The sequence below is a fragment of the Carassius carassius genome, chromosome 1 (assembly GCF_963082965.1).
Source record: "Carassius carassius chromosome 1, fCarCar2.1, whole genome shotgun sequence".
Taxonomy (NCBI): Eukaryota; Metazoa; Chordata; class Actinopteri; order Cypriniformes; family Cyprinidae; genus Carassius; species Carassius carassius.
The window spans coordinates 20,713,173-20,729,806 of record NC_081755.1 but is presented as its reverse complement, the minus strand read 5'-3'; the positions used below and the strand labels follow the sequence as shown (position 1 = coordinate 20,729,806).

At 36.3% G+C, this 16,634-nt stretch overlaps 1 protein-coding gene across 1 annotated transcript in view; it reads right to left on the bottom strand.

Moving 5' to 3' along the window:
* helz (helicase with zinc finger) overlaps positions 1 to 16,634 on the bottom strand; it is a 53,980-nt gene that overhangs the window by 18,915 nt on the left and 18,431 nt on the right. The window contains exons 16-21 of the mRNA XM_059550778.1: positions 16,119 to 16,297; positions 14,232 to 14,350; positions 11,852 to 11,997; positions 8,012 to 8,159; positions 7,651 to 7,834; positions 5,394 to 5,622 (exon numbers count right to left, since the gene is read on the bottom strand). Of these exons, the coding sequence (XP_059406761.1) occupies positions 5,394 to 5,622; positions 7,651 to 7,834; positions 8,012 to 8,159; positions 11,852 to 11,997; positions 14,232 to 14,350; positions 16,119 to 16,297 (1,005 nt within the window). The remainder of the gene's footprint in view (positions 1 to 5,393; positions 5,623 to 7,650; positions 7,835 to 8,011; positions 8,160 to 11,851; positions 11,998 to 14,231; positions 14,351 to 16,118; positions 16,298 to 16,634) is intronic.

Genomic DNA, 16,634 nt, shown 5'->3' with positions numbered 1-16,634 from the left:
AAAAATCATAGTTGCCTTACATTGCCTTACTCAAAAACCAACTGACTCAATTGGTATTTTTTTCCCTTGCATCTATTTAACCAAACAACTAAATTTACAAAAGAAATATGTTATGTGTCGATTACTGGATTGACAAGATTTAAAAATAACTTCAACATTATTCTTTTGCTGCAATGTAAGGGCCATCTAGTTTCAACTTAGTGCTGCCTGACTCTTAAATTACAGACAAAAGCATTGAACGTGTTTGTCCCAAAATCATATACAGACCAGGGCCAAAAATAAATTGCTTGAGCGTAACCTTTCACTTTACTCATGACTAATCAGTATAGCACAATCAAAATCTAAATTAAGCCACATTCAAGCACTAAAATAACAATCTAAACACAATGCTGCCTGGGACAAATACAGTGAATCAGAAATACTCTTCATAAACATAAAACACTTTCCAACACCAACACAGCCGCCCATAACTAGATTTGTTATGCCCAGTGGTTGTCAGTGGAGAGTGATTATATGAAGTGGGATGGAGAGCAAGAGGGGAAACGTGGAGATTTCAGTGGGCTTTAATTTGAGCATTACCCAAACGTTTGAGATACTACAAGCTGCTCATCATTTAAAGAAGTTGAACTGCAGTTAAAAAAGTAGTTCTCTAAAATACAAGCTACTAACGCAAGTAGTTTGACACTGAAGCTATTTAAGGGGGCAATATCTTATGATTTAAAATACAATTTAACCAAATACATTTTTTCTTTTCAGCTAGGGTGCAGCATTAATTTTAAACAGCTTTGAACTAGCACTAAATGATATTTTATTTATAATGAGTCTCAAACAGAGTAAGAGAGCAGAATTTAAAGGTTTCATGATTAAAAAAAAACAATTATTATGCCATGCAGGGACTGCTGCTCTTTAAATGGGATCATTTACATGAGCTGTCTGAAAACTCTTTCATTTGAATTAACTGGATTCTCCAATTCCCCAGAAAGAGAGAACGGTTTAAGAAAGCATTTGGTTATTTATTCAGCTCGTGCTGTTTTTAAGATTTTTCAACCAGAGATTCATTGTTTTATTGCATTTGTTATAAACTACCTTGTTGCTGGAGCATTTTGAAAATAGTACTCATAGCTACTTTTAGCTAGATACTCTACAGTACAGATTTCCATTCCGAGAATCCCCAAGGGGTAAAAACATCCATTATTAATCCAGTATGTAAAACAAGGCGCAGAACTGGAACCCTTGAAGAACAAAATGACATGCTGCTCATATTCGGACCTGAGTTAGTGACTCGTTCCTGAGTGAAAACAATGGGAGTTCATGCACCATTGAATATCAACTTAATGAGTTACAAAACACAAAATCACAAACCAAATCTGATCTCACGGCTGACTGGTAAAGACACATGGAAGGGAGAAATATGACTGATTCTCTTTCTAATACCTGTATTTCATATTGCTGCAGCTTGGAAGGGGAAATTCACAATCCTGACTCCAGTGACATCAATCTCAAACAATCTCAGACCTCCACTGTGACTCAGAGCTGGAAAAATTTGATGCGTCACCATGTAATTTAGCGCCAGATGAGGGATCTTGTAATGTTTGATGCTGTAAGATTTTGGTGGGTTTAAGGCTGATAAGAGATGTTTGAAGATAATGTACAAGCTAGGATTGCTTGCGTCACTGTACAGACAGTGTCAGTGGTTGACTGATGGGGGGGGGGGGGGGCAAAATATATTATCTGTGAACATGAGTCAACAACTCTGAAATCGAGGTTCAAAACCTCATGCTTTCAAGTGTTTTATGAAAGAAAACTTCTAAAAGTCATAAAACTATTATGAATAGTAAAAACTATTTACCCTGAGGACATTTTGGTTTTTAATCTGAACAGAGTCGCATTTAATGAATGTTTTCTTATTCTTTGCATTTTTATTGTCTATATGGTATGGTCTCCTAATTAATTAATATGAAAAACGATAGTTCAAATGTAATCTGATTACATTAGCTAAAATACATATGTAAAGGATTGCTCTACTAACTACAATTTTTGTCATGTAATTTGTAATCAGTAATGGATTACAATTTGTAAGTAATCTACCCAGCTCTGTTATTCACTGATAACACTGCTGGATTTGGGAAGTTACACAAGATGACAATCTGCAAAACAGTTTATCAGCCAGCTACATTAATAGATTATTAAACCTAATGTGAAATGACACTGTTTCCACTGATGTTATGCGCCTAAATGTAATTTTTTCCTCTCGTAATAAGTCTTTGCGACAGATGCTGGTAGGTTTATGTACATCGCAGCCACTGCACTAGTCATTATTTTTTTACTTTTTCAAATTGCCCAGAAAACGACCTAGCGGGAGCTAGCGGGAGCGTAAAAACGTTTTTGCAATATAAGGGAGCTTTTGCAAATTTCACATGTTTACATTAGCTGTATTTTCGAATCGCAATTTTAGTTTGCGCAATTTGAAGGCTAAATGGAAACTCAACTATTATTCACTCCCACAACACATTTAATCGGGTCTGACACAGTCAGTGGAGATGATCTTAGCTCTGTTTTGTGCTTGGTTAAAAAAAAATTCTATGTAGTAAATCTCCAGTTCTGTAGGTGCTTTAACTTGCATAAGCAGGTTAACAGATGAAAGCATCATAATCTTTAAGAAGGCCCTACGTTGGGCTCCACATGCAGTGCATAGTTACTGCAATCTTTAAGCATGTTGCACCTAATGTGCAATATGTACCTAATTAATGATTACAATTTGGTATAAATTTAAGGGTTGATGCATTTACAGCACAAACCTCTAAGCAACAGCTCAAGCAGAGACGCTATACTTCACCACCGAGATGGGAAATCGGTCTTGATCTCAGCAGTGCGACACACTTTCACATCTTCCAGTGTCACACACAACAACACGAGCCATATCAGTTCCAGACAGCTCAAGACGAGTTAGTGTTCACAGTACATGCCAACTCCACAAGCAATAGTTTGTGCTCCCTCCTCTACGGACAGCAGAACTCATTTCAGATAATATGATGAGACCTTGAGGAAGCGGAACTGATTGAACTAATCAGGAGCTTGATGAGGAGCTGACAAGTTGAAGATACAGTAACAGACTGAATTAGATGCAAAACAGCTTGAAGACAGTGGACGTGTTAAACAGCAGCCAGCTAGAACTGCATCAAACATATTTATCTGTCAAAGGTGTATAAGGGAATCTCATGTTACCCCATAAAGAACATGTATGGGATAGGAAAAATACATAAAAAAAATAAATAAATAAAAGGGTAAGAAAGTTGTTCGAAACTGTAATTTGCTAAATGAAATGAAGCCTATTTTTTAAAACCATTGTGACATTTTCATGACAAATAAGCAAATCTGACCTTGAAAATTCTCTTTGCTATGGCTTTTTTTGTCATTTCATTACTGTAATGAAAAATTTCATGCCAATCAGGCACATTTGACTCCCAAAATTCTCATTAATATAATACGACTGTCATTTTTATTACTGTAATGCAAAATAAAGTTATCAAAACTTCATAGTAATAATATTGTATTGTAATATATACATATGTTTAAAAAGTTGTATAACTTTTTTTTGTTCAAGTTTAATAAATTACAATATACGTACTTCTTGGAGGTATTTTTGTAACACTGAAAAAAAATACACAATTTTTTTTATAAATTATTGTATTATTACTATTTTAACTTTATTTTTTGGGGTATAAATGTTCATCATTTGTCACGTCACTAGGTTAAGGTTTCGATTACTGAAGTCAGTTAAACAGTGCTGTCCATTCAGCTAGTTCAGAACACAGAGTTCTCGCTGCACACACAGATTTAATTGCCAGACCCTTCGGCTTGACATTTCCTGTGGCTCGGCTCTAGCGATTGGTTGATGCGAGTCTGTCTCCATAGAGACAGCAGAGCTGCAGCTAGGGAGGATAGAGCCGAAGGAGCAGAGGGCTGCCAGCAAAGTGACAGACAGCTCTCAGAGTGTCAACATACCGATATAAACACACACACACAGAAAGTCCAACCCTACCCAACAGCAATACACACTGTCATATTCACAGAGAACCAGCACAAGAGCCAAAACACAAGGGGTCAAAGGTCACAGGCAACTTTTACCTTCCTGCTAGCTAGATAACCATATTCACTGCTTTCTTGTATTTGTACATTTGCTATTAGGCCTAGGTTTATTAAAAAAAATAAATAAATAAATCTTTATTTGGACAATCTTGTATTTATTTGATTATCTTGTATTTCACTTTAGATTAGGGAACATTAGGGGAGTAAGGTGTGTACCTCAGTTTTGACGACATGGTTCGGTATGGTTTCAGTACAGCAGAGGGAAAAAAATGGTTTACTGTGGGTTATAGCATCGCACCCACTATGCTCTTTTTTTTTGGTATACCGCAAATAATGTCACCAACAAAGAGTTTGATATTCCAAACAAAGACAGGTCCTGCATTGAGAATGGGACAAAATAACTTGCATCCTTTAAACAAATTAAAAACAAAAATATGGTTTTCTTAAGCCAGAACCATCAGATGGAATCCATGAGTCAATATTAAACTGCCATCAGAATTAAAACAAATTCAATTAAAGTTGTTGTCCTATAGCCTTACTGTTGCAAAGAAACTTATGAGGTTTTGGAAACAAACTAAATTTCCATCTGTTAATGAAGGCTGAAAGAAACTGAAGTTATGACATTTAAAGCTTACTTAATCTGTAACTTTTTTTAAACAAATGGGATCACTTTGATAAGATTTGGCTTGTCCTTCTCCATTATCTTGCTAGCGTAGGTTGAGCAAGTGTGTGGCGTTGACCGTCCATTGTTGTGGCATTACTTGGGTCTCTAGGGTGAGGAGGGTGGTATGGGATTAGTTTGTTCTGTTTTCTTTATAATCAAATTTGTTGTTGATTATTTTCAGTACTGTTTTTTCATGATTTGCCATACACAGTAATGATGGTAAACAAGTGCACTAGCTTCACACCAAACCCTGAAGAGAGGCGCCAAACAATTTGATGTCCCTTCTGTAGAAGCAATGTCTAACGCATCCGTGCATGAGGTGTGTTGGTCTGAACTGACAGCGGTGAAGTGCATGATGGGAAGGCAGATGGACAGCTCTTCCTGTGGGGACACTGCCTACACAGGTACTCACCAAAACCAGACAGCAACGAGCCACTGTCTGCCCAGCGCACACATCCAGACAGGCCTCACGTCAACGAGTGCAACAACATTCAGAGCGCAATGGTTCAAGTTGTTTCTTTTATTGCAGAAATGCTTAAACAACCCCCCATATATTGTTCACATTTTCAAAAATAAACACAAAATAGTCCTGAACTCCAACAGAGTGAGTTTTAAAGCTATTTAAAAAGCGTCTGATTACCTGCAGCGTCCCACTGAGCAGAGAGCGATGGGGTCTCCCACCACAGCCACCAGGGACTGCGCTCGAGTGATGGCGGTGTTCAGCAGCTTGTAGTTGGACAGGAAGCCGTAGTCCAGGTCTTCAGTGGAGTCCTCCACAAGCTGCTCCTTCCTCTTGATGGCCGTCTGCTTGTGTTTGCAGGTGTGACGCGTGCGAACGGTGCTCAAGAACAGCACACGGAACTGCTTACCTATGGACAAGAGCAGATCCGTGTTATTAACATGTTGCTGATGGCTGATCCGATACAAAATCAACATAACTTCCTGCCTTAAAAAGTGAACAACACTGAAATATATTGACAGCAACAATGCTTTAAAACAAACAACAATTGATCATTGTAATAATTTTATGCTACAAGTTACAATTGTAACATTCATGTCTTAAATCCTTCACTTTTAAATGTTCAAACCCTCAAGCTCTAAACGCATCAAATCCTTGAACTTTTATTCTGTTTTAATACTGCTGAATTATGTAATGATGCTTTGAGAAAGCAGGGTCACATCTGATTTCATTACGACCCTGGAGGTATTTCGGAGGAAATGAATGTCACTATAATAAGAGAAGATCTCTTGTAACAACCTATGAATTATGACAACTGCAGAACTAGCAGCGACTTCTCTTCTTTGGTGCCCAGGTCAGATTGGCAGCCAGATGAGCATGAATCAGGTTATAATGACTTAAAATGAATCTCTGTGCCAAACAAGCAGCTGAGTTACGGGAATTTCTTCATCCATTAAAAAGCTGATTTCAACGCAACGGGCTGAACCAAACGCCATCAATTATGCACAAACCAATCTGGCTTTTCAAATGAAACCTGCAGGACACCAGCTATTTTCTCAGACACCAATCACACATCTCACAGAAGAAATTGCTGTCTGGTTAACTTGCTCTCTCTGCCACCCTTCTGGGCTGACACACGGGGTCTGGTCTCAAACCTAGTGATCTTCCTCTAGGGGCAGCATTTTAAGGCAGCAATGGCACTTTCTGATGTGGAAATTGCATATATAATGCATATATTTTCTCTTAAAATGATACATTTTCTGCCCAAAGTCACATTAAAACCAAGCTGCTTTCTGCTGGTCAAAGCACCAAATCTGCACAGCTAACTTAAAGGGAAACCAAAATAACAACTATTCAACAATTCGTTTCCACCACGTCACCCTGTAGCGCATCACATATGTAAATAATGTATGTACGCAGATACATTTTTTTTTTTTTTTTTACGTATGTGATGCTCTCCAAAATGGAGCTTTAGGTTGACACGGAGGAGATGAATTGCTCAATAAAGTTGTTATTTTTGTTTTCTTTACGCACAAAGTATTCTCGTAAAATTATGGTTGAACCACTGATGTCACATGGATTATTTTAACAATGTTTGCTACATTTCTGAGCCTTGATCGTGTTAGGATTCTTGCTGTCTAATGCATTACAAATATCTTAATTTGTGTTCCGAAGATGAGCGAAGGTCTTACGGGTTTGGAACGACATGGGGGTAAATAATTAATGACAGAATTTTCATTTTTGGGCTAACTATCCCTTAACTCTTTGCAAAATCACATTTTCATCTTCACATGAAATTTCTGATCACATGGATGTCTATTAAAATGACTGGAACTCGTCTGCTAAATTTTGCCGAACAACAGTAAATGTGACTGCTATTTAATAGAGCCAGTTCCTTTACAAGGTCACCTATACCATTTGCTGCAACTAAATCTGTGAACAAACCTCCTCAGTGACAAAGTATAGCAAATCCAAACAAAAATCTTGAATAAAATTTTGACTACAAAATGTTAAATGATGTAGTGGAATCATGGATTACCTCTGGATAATTGGGATGCTTTTATCAGCTTTTTGAACTTTTATTTTGATGGCACCCATTCACTGCATGTAATTCACTAATTTAACGCTCAATTTCTCCATATCTGTTCCCATGAAGAAACAAATTAATCTCGAATGGCCTCAGAATGAGTACATTTTCATCTACTCCTTTAACCTAGCATGGAAAGTAGCTCATTTTAAACATCTAAATGTCCTACAATTGAATTAATTGATGAATGAATGACACATTTATATGGTGCTTTATTGTGTATTTCTGCCACCACCAGTGTCCAGCATCCACAATTTGCATGATAACACAATTTTTCCCAAGAAACACATACATAACTAGAGCAATTTGTACATATTAAAACACACTGTAGATCTGGCAACTTTCACTCACCCTGGACATTGAGCACTCTCTCCACGCTGACTTCAGGCATCCTCTTTTTGCGGAGTTCGGCTCTGATTCTGAAGACCTGGTCAGCGTAGGGCGAGACCACACCGATACTTCCTTCGTCCAGCTTCCCCCAGGCCACAGGCCACTTCTTCCTCATCTCCTCCACCCGCTCAACTATCTCAAACACCTGCAGAGAATCAACGGTGCATTCCCAATGGATTCTCAATGAGAATGCTCCAATACATTCATATACATATTCAGTCAGAAGTAAGGTCTGTTTACACCAAATTCCAGCATGAATATATATTGGATCGGAAGGCAAAAGAACAACAAAAGCACAATTTCTTGTTAATGTTGGGGTTACCTCAGCGTTGTTGTAGTAAGCCGTGCTGTTCTTCTCTTGCACATCTTCTCCGCGGGCAGTGAAGAAGGTCAGAGGGTAGAAGTCTTTATGGGGTGGCTGCTTCCCGCTGGCCATCAGTTTGCCCTCGTAGAAGAGCTCAGACGTATATCTGTGGTCAGCCAGAACACACAGTTAGCATTCCTGCCTTAAAAAGGCAATTTACCTCCTCATTAAACTAATCAAGAGCTACAACTCTAAAGATTCAAATGTAAACGGTATGAGATTTCAGATGTTGTCGAATGTATTCATCATTGCAATGGGTTTATTAACAGCTTCGGCAGATATATTTTAACACATTCTGCATTGGTGGAATTAAATATTACTCACTCAAATGTTGCACAGCACAAAATATGTAGATTGCATGCAAAATGATTCAATAAAACCCGACATCATGTAAATTTCTGTGTTTGAAGACACTCATGTCCATTTTTAATTAACAATTTGACAAAGCTCTCCAATCAAGGACGGTTTAGTCATTCCTCTGACTTCTCAGGGGTTGAAAGCGTTGGGAGATATTGGGGGGGGGGTTCTTCAGCGAATGATTGAACGCATCCAAAACAGACTTGCACTCAATTTACAAAGGTCACAGCATGGCTACCGCAGCTCAGGGAGGTGTCTTTGGCTGCCATCTTTCTTCTGTTTTGTCAGATTTCAATCTCAAAACACATGACTGGGAGTCCAAACAGGGATTTACAGCAAATGTGTTACTGTTGGCATCAACTGTACCATCTGTGTGCGTGTGGCTATAAGCCTAAATTTTTGCATGCAGTGCCTTGTCACTCCCGGAAAATAATCTACATTTAAAACTTGGATTGAAACTGCTCCCAGGGGTATTATGTTTCATGTTCAGATAGATTTACATAAAGTAATTTAGGAATATACACAGGGGTTCAAAGTCTGGGTCCACATTGAAAATCTGTAATTTGGTATCTATATAAACAAGCTTAGGGCTTGTTAATCCAATACAAAAATATGCAAAATAAATGAGGAATATTAAAATCACACTATAAAAAACGGTGCCATTTGTTAACACTAAACCACTACATTAGTTAACATCAACTAAAATAGCATTTATTAATCTTAAAGGCACAATATGTACGTTTTTGCTGCTAGAGGTTGCATTTCCAAAAAGGCGAAGCTTGATGATGCTGTGGAGGAGGATGTTCAAAGATGAGGAAATTAATTAAAAAATTTTTTATTACCTGTACTTTCCCAGTTATTCAAACTGCGAATAAATTATACAGAGAAAGCGAACAAAAAACATTTACATTGTCTAAGAACCATATCACTGACACTGAAGTTTAGCGCGAGTTTAAACTCTCAAAAAACTCCCGTTATAATCAGTAAAGCTGTCTATACACGGTTTTATGAATGAATCTCATTCTTACATCATACGTACATCTGCACTTTGTTGTTTATGATGAGAGTATTTGCGTGAGAGCTGAATTCAGTCAGTGAATCTGAACGCCACTGATTGGCCATTGCATTCATAAGCTCACTGGACTTGTGTGTGATTGGTTAGAATGTGCAACACTGTAAAAACACGTTTAAAAAAAATCATGCCGCAACATTGAGCAGATCTATATTTATTGCTGTGGTCAACACTTTTCATTTCATTAGAATTTGATTCACAAAAGCTGTTATGGATTTAGTTTAACGTAGGACTGTGCAAAAAATCGAATGCGATTTTCATGCGCATCTCATCAGTAAAGATGCTCCTGTAATTAGAAGTATATCTCAAGCACGTGCGTTAAGATCAGGGCTGCCAGGTTTTCACAACAAATCCTGCCCAGTTGCTTCTCAAAACTAGTCCAAAACTAGCCCAATCGCGCTTCCAGAAGGTTCCCCGATAAAAATTGCTTCCCGGGGTTAAACTATTAGATTTTTTGCACAGCCCTAGTTTAACTGTAAAGCAGCATTTTTGTCCGTGTGTTGCCACGGTTTCTACAAGCGGAAAAACTGAGGATAGTGGGGAAATTACGTCACTGATAGGCGACAACGACCAGGGAGGAGCCATTATTAAAAATTTGAATTTCTCCTGGATTTACAAATTTCTAACTTTCGGGATAATGTTAAGTACACAACTGCTAGAAATATATCACCCTGTGCAAGTAGCTTTTGGATTTTTTTTATACAAAAATCTTACATATTGTGCCTTTAATGTTAATTTCAATATTTACCAGTACACTACTTAAAATCTAAAGTTTTATCTGTTAATATTATTTAATGGACCTGAGCTAACTATCTAATAATGAACAGATGTATTTGGTAACACTTCAGAACGGGGACCAATTCTGACCATTAACTGGTTGCTTATTAGGATGCCTATTATTAACATATTGGCTGTTTATTAGTACCTAAAGCACATATTCTGTATGACCATATACTACATCTCTAATCCTACCAATACCTAAACTTAACAACTACCTTACTAACTATTAATAAGAAGCAATTTAGGAGTTAATTGAGGAAAAAGTAATAGTTTAAGGTTTGTTAATAGTGAGAAATGGACCTTAAAATAAATTGTGACCATGTATTTTTATTAACAAACATAGACTAATATATACCATAACAAATATAATTCATTAACCACCACTAACTTATATGACCATATTATAAAGCATTATTTAAATATTATTCTGCACTATTTCTAGGTCATTAAATCAAATAAGCACGTTTTAATTGAAGCTCAAAATTCTGTCAAATGTAGTTGGAGTACATGATCATCAGGTTTGACAAAATTCCTGGAGTTTATGAAGCTCGAATGCTGATGTCATTAAAGCAAAGATCATCCCATTTTTCATTTTTTACTACGGGACTTTCAGATTTCATTGTATTTTATTATTATATGTTGGGCATTTTAATCACTTTCCTATCAGAGAAGGCATGTTGCCAGGTATTTGACACTTTAATGAAAATTCTAACATAAATAAATGTCAATCTTACTTAATTTCACAAGGGAAATTAAACTAGGAAACACTGCTTTAGATCGGTCATGTTTTTGGTGTTTTATTACAATACCCAGCTGGATATGATAATAAAACATCAAAAAGAACAAGACATATACCATTTAAAGGGAAATTTCACCGGCAACCAATTTTACAATCTATAGATAAAACACAGATTAGTTGTAGACAGTAACACAACATCAAGAAATTTCATATGCTATGCTCCAACCTGTAAAAAAAAAAACAGGATAGAATATGTTTTAAAGAGGGGAATATACTATTTCTGGTGTTATGAATCTTGGTATTAATTTGGTACCACAAGCTGAACAAATTTAATGAATTCTGGGTCATATCGTTTAAAGTAACTTCATTCATTGTTCGAATATTCGAATATTCCTCCACACAAGAACCTGTCTATGTTGGCATTTGCACAGTAACAGATGAATGTGCATTTCCTTCATTTTTAGTTAATGAGTCTACTTATTTTACTCCCCTAATTACAGTTGGTAGCTTTTAATTATTTGGATTTAGTGTGCTTTTTACCTGCAGTCTGTGACCTTATGAGAAAATCTTTTTTTTTGGTTACATGGTCGTAGTTGAGAACCTCTGATTTAGGTCTTACATACATCTACATAAAAAAACCAACTTAAAAGTTAAATGGAGAAAGACTGAGGCAAAAAACAGAGAGAGAAACAGACAGAAAGAAAGAGACAAAGACGTGTTTGTGAGAGACTGGAGAATCTGCTGGCAGACACGTGCGTAATTATGTCTGCAGCAACGCAGCCCTAATGCTTTGTGTGTTTGCATGTCTGTCTCTCCTCAGGAAGAGTGGTGTGAAAAAGTTCACACCTACTTGATGATTGCCTCATGGGAGCGGTAGTTTTCACACAGCAGGATCCTGCAGGGGTACTCGGATGGGTAATGCTCGTACAGCCGGTCCAGCAGAGACACGTGCAGATTCCTCTCCCGCGCAAACTCACTGTACACAAACGGACTGAGCTGGAAGACAGGAAAGCTCAGAGTCATGCTCAGACGCCTTATTTTGGACAAAAACTAACGGCCTTTGGGTTCGCTAACTTCAAGCCAGTCTTGATTTCCATTTTTGAATTAATTTTTAAACCTAGTCGTTGACTGACTTGTGGGCTAATGTTTAGAATTTTTACATGATTGGCGTCAATAAAAGGCTTTTCATGTGAACTAGAGCAATGATGAATTTAAATGGCCTTACATTTCAAAGCAGTGTTTTTTTTTGTATTACTTGTAAACAATTCTAGTATTTATTAATGCGCCGAAATTAGCTTATTTTTATATTTACTTTTTTTTTTTAAGTGTGGCATTTTAAATGCTTTAATCCTTTTTATTTAGCTTTTATTTTCATATTTTGACATGGCTTGAATTAATTAAAGTTTACATTTCAAATTTTAGTTTAGAATTTCTATTTTTTTTTTCAATTTAGTTTTTTTTTATTGTAAAATTCAGTTGACATTTTAATTTTATAGTTTTAATCATTTTATTATGTGCTTTTGTCCTTTTTTATTAGTTAAAAATTTTTATATGGTTATTTTTATTTCAGTTTTCATTTAATTTAATTTGGTTTTAGTTTGAAGTTTTAGTAATTTTGTTATCTGCTGTCTCTTTCATTAGTTTATATATATTTTTCATATAGCTTTAATTAGAATTTCAGTTTTAGTACTTCGTTCAATAAGTTTCAGAAGCAAAATTTTCATTTATGGTTACGTTTTTTTTTTCATTAGTTTTTTTAAAATAATGTTTTTAATTTTGTATTATACTTTATATTTTTATGATGTATTATTTAATATGGTTATTTCAGGTTTATTGCAATCTTTTATTGAAAACTTTGGTAATTTAGTAGTTAGATTTTTGTCAATTATTTAGCAAATAATTTGTAAAAAAAAAATAAAATACAAATGTGTTCATCTTTTCTGCAGTCTCTAGATATTAGCATTGTCCACTGGAAACCCACACTGGTCAACAACAACTAAAGAAATGACTGTATTCCTAATGAACAGATCTGAGGCCCTCCTTCACATGAGGCAGCACAGGCGGAGTGTGAGATGAATTATTAATGCAGCAGGAAGTGAGGGTGGGTGATGAGGTTTCTATCAAAAGAGCATTTAATTAGAGGCCCATTGGTTCCACTCGGGCTGAGGCGGTTCTTCACGAGTCAGACACTGACGTGACACAGTCTGTAGAGTGAGGGCAGTGAGAAGAGACAGGATGTGACAGCGTGGAGAGCCTGTTGCCCTGATCAAGCATCTCTGGGTTGAGCTCAGTCCACAGTCATCAGTCAGGGGTACAGTTCTGATCCATCGATAATCAGCAGAAATATCTTAATCTAGGTCAGGTTTCTGTAGTTTGTAGTTTTCTTAAAGCTTTAGTTTTGTAAAATAAAATATTCATCAATACTTACTTGCAAGCAAATATGTAAATTTTATACATTAAATGACCTGTTTAGCAAATGCACGGCCCTTTGAAATCAGTTATTTTTCCAAATTTTTTCTGGATTCTAATATTTTTCAATGGTTCGATTAAATTTAAAACATGTTTACTTAATTCAAACCATAAAACGCATTCGATTTAACAACAATTTGTGTTACATTTTTATTTAATGACATTTCTAGAGCCCATATAGGAAATCTATTTTATTTTTTCCAAATTAGTTTTTTTCAGTTTAAACTTTAATTAAATTTTAGTTAAATACATTTTTTAAATCATGAAACATCTGCAATTTATCAACAGTGATCTTAAAAGAATGAAAAGGAAAGAAGAAGGCCCCTTATAGAAATGTTTTATTTTCCCCAAATTCAGTTTTTCCATCTGTTTAAACGTTCCTGGATTACGTTTAAAACTTAAATTACATTTTAGTAATCAAAAAAACAAGTTAATAATTTATTAAAAGGTTTTTTTATAACTTAAAACCATAAAGATTGGGCCCTATGAATAATTTTTTTTCTAATTCAGTTTTATTTTTTCTGAATTCTGATTAAAATTAAACCAAAAAAAGTTTTTAGTAATGAAAACTCATCTCAAATCATGAAACCATGAAGTGACCATTTAAATGTGATGCATTACTGAAGCAACTAAGACCAAGTTTGACTTCATGTTGACTTAAAAAAGCCTTAAATCTTAATCTTAAATTCTGCTTCTGAATAACCTGAAGACCTGAATGGCGTTTTGCAATGTTGCCGATGTCATCACTCTGCATATGGTACCTGCATATGGTCTCCTGCTAGAACGACTCGGGTGCTCTTAGTGGCCAAAGCCAATGGCATGATGGTCTCACACTCCATAGCTTGGGCTGCCTCGTCCAACAGGATGTGTGTAAAGATCCCTTTGGAAACACACACATGGGAATAAAATATTCATTACATGGAGCTTCACAGGAGAAGGCATCAATAATAGATTATTACACACACACAAACACACACACCGCAGCCATTCACACAAAAGGATCTAGCATTAGATGCCACAGAGGAGGTTCTGCAGGCACCATCTCATGGGAACAGGTGTATGGTTTTTAGTGCAGGTGTGTGATCGACAGATAACTGTGGATGTGTCATCCAACACAGAACAAAACAGCTGGGGGATGCATTTCATGATTGTAGTATATTCCTTGTTTTGTTTTTTTATTTGGCAATACAAATTCCAGCAACTTCATTGACCATAAAGACAAACTTTGCTTCAGTGCATTGAAATGACTGAAGTGCTAATATAAATCACCCAGAAGAACAATATTTTGGTCAATGTTTCTTAAAAAAAAAAAAAAAAATTCTGCTTCATTTAACACACTACCATTTGAATGTTTGGAGTTTGCAAGATTAATGTGTTTGAAAGAGTCTCGTGATCAGCAAGGTTGTATTTATTTAATAAAAATTGTGAAATAGTACTGCAAATTAAAATGATTATTCTATTTGAAAATATTGCAAAAATGTAATTTAATCCTGGGATCAAAACTGAATTTTCAGCATCATTACTGCAGTCGACAGTGTCACATGAACCTTAAGAAATCATAATCCTAATATGCTGATTTGCCTCGCAAGAAACATTTCATTATCAGTTCTGTGCTGCTCTCATATGCTTGTTAAAACCATTTATTTGGAAATATTTTTTTTTTTTCAGGATTATTTGATATAACGTACACAGCAAACAGCATTTATTTAAAATATAAAGATCTGGTAATAACAAATATCTGTCAGTTCAAACTATGATCAATTTAACACATCCCAGCTGAATAAAAATATTAATTTCGTGCACTGTATTTGCCCTACAGATAAGGATATTTATTTTTTTATTTTGCATCACTCAAAACACAAAAAAAAACACTATTTTCCATTCCAACAATGTTTGAAAAAATACTGTAGTTAAATATGATGCTGCTTATTATATTTTGTATGATTAAATACTTTTTTTGTATTAATTTAGTGATAATTAAAAAAAAAAACATGCCTTCATTATCTCAATCTAGATTTCTGTAGTGTGCTTTGTGTTTTAGTTCTTGAGTATGACATTTTGAATCTAATTGGCCCCATCGGCTGTTTGGCTGAAATGGCGATTCTCTGAAATCAACCGTCCTATTAAGTCAGATATATATCAATAAGCCTATTATTCAGACTATAAGATACACAAACCCAAAATGTTTGTGTCACTGGAGGGAATAAACGTTCACCCCTCCAAACACATTAGCGCGATGCCAGAAATCAGTAATAATGACTTTAAATGAACAGATAAGAAAAGAGGGAAGACAAACGAAAAAAGAAAAGAGGACAGCGCTGGGTGTTATTAATGCTGAGTGTGTTAGACAGGCGAGCCGGGTCTCTTAGCAACAGATGATCCTGTGCGCAGACACATAGGAGGAAATTAGCCTTTCCTAATAAACTGTTGCGGCCCCCGCTGCACTGCTCCTGTAGGATTGGTTTAATGTGGCCACGTCCAGCTGTGCCGCGCTTCTGTTATGTCTTTCTGTTTTAATCAGATGTGTGCAGATATGAAAACTAGCTGCAAGCGATGTCTTTAGCATGCCAGGAGTGTGTGAGGGATGAAAGCGAGGAACGGTGAGTTCTGCATGCTGTGTGTGTGTGTGTGTGTGTGTGATTGCTCACCAGGCTCCAGGTCAAGCTGGCAGAGGTACTGAGACGTGCTGAGGGTGACCACGACCACACGGTGGCGTTCTACATCCTGTCGCGTGGGCATCTGGAAGGTGTAGTACGCTCCAGAGATCAGGCAGTACTGCTGCACCAGCGGGTGCACCGTCTTCACCCAGCGGTTCCTGAAGTAAACCCTGTGCAAACACAGAAACGCAACGTTAACGGCATGGTTCACTCGAAAAAATACTAAAATTCGGTTATTTACTCCCCTTCGTTTCGTTGAAATACAAATATTTTTATTGACATTTGAGATTTCTCGAACTCAACCAAAACTTTGATGCATCAAAACGGTTGATTACCGAGTTATAAAACCAAACATTTTTATTAGACGAGCATGAACTAGTGCATAATAAGACCAGGGTTATGTATCAAGAAATTCATATGTTGTCTGTACAAGTTAAATTTTAAGATAGCAAAAGAGAGAAAACAGATGAACAGACTCATGTGGGTGGAGTGCCAGAGTGACCTTGA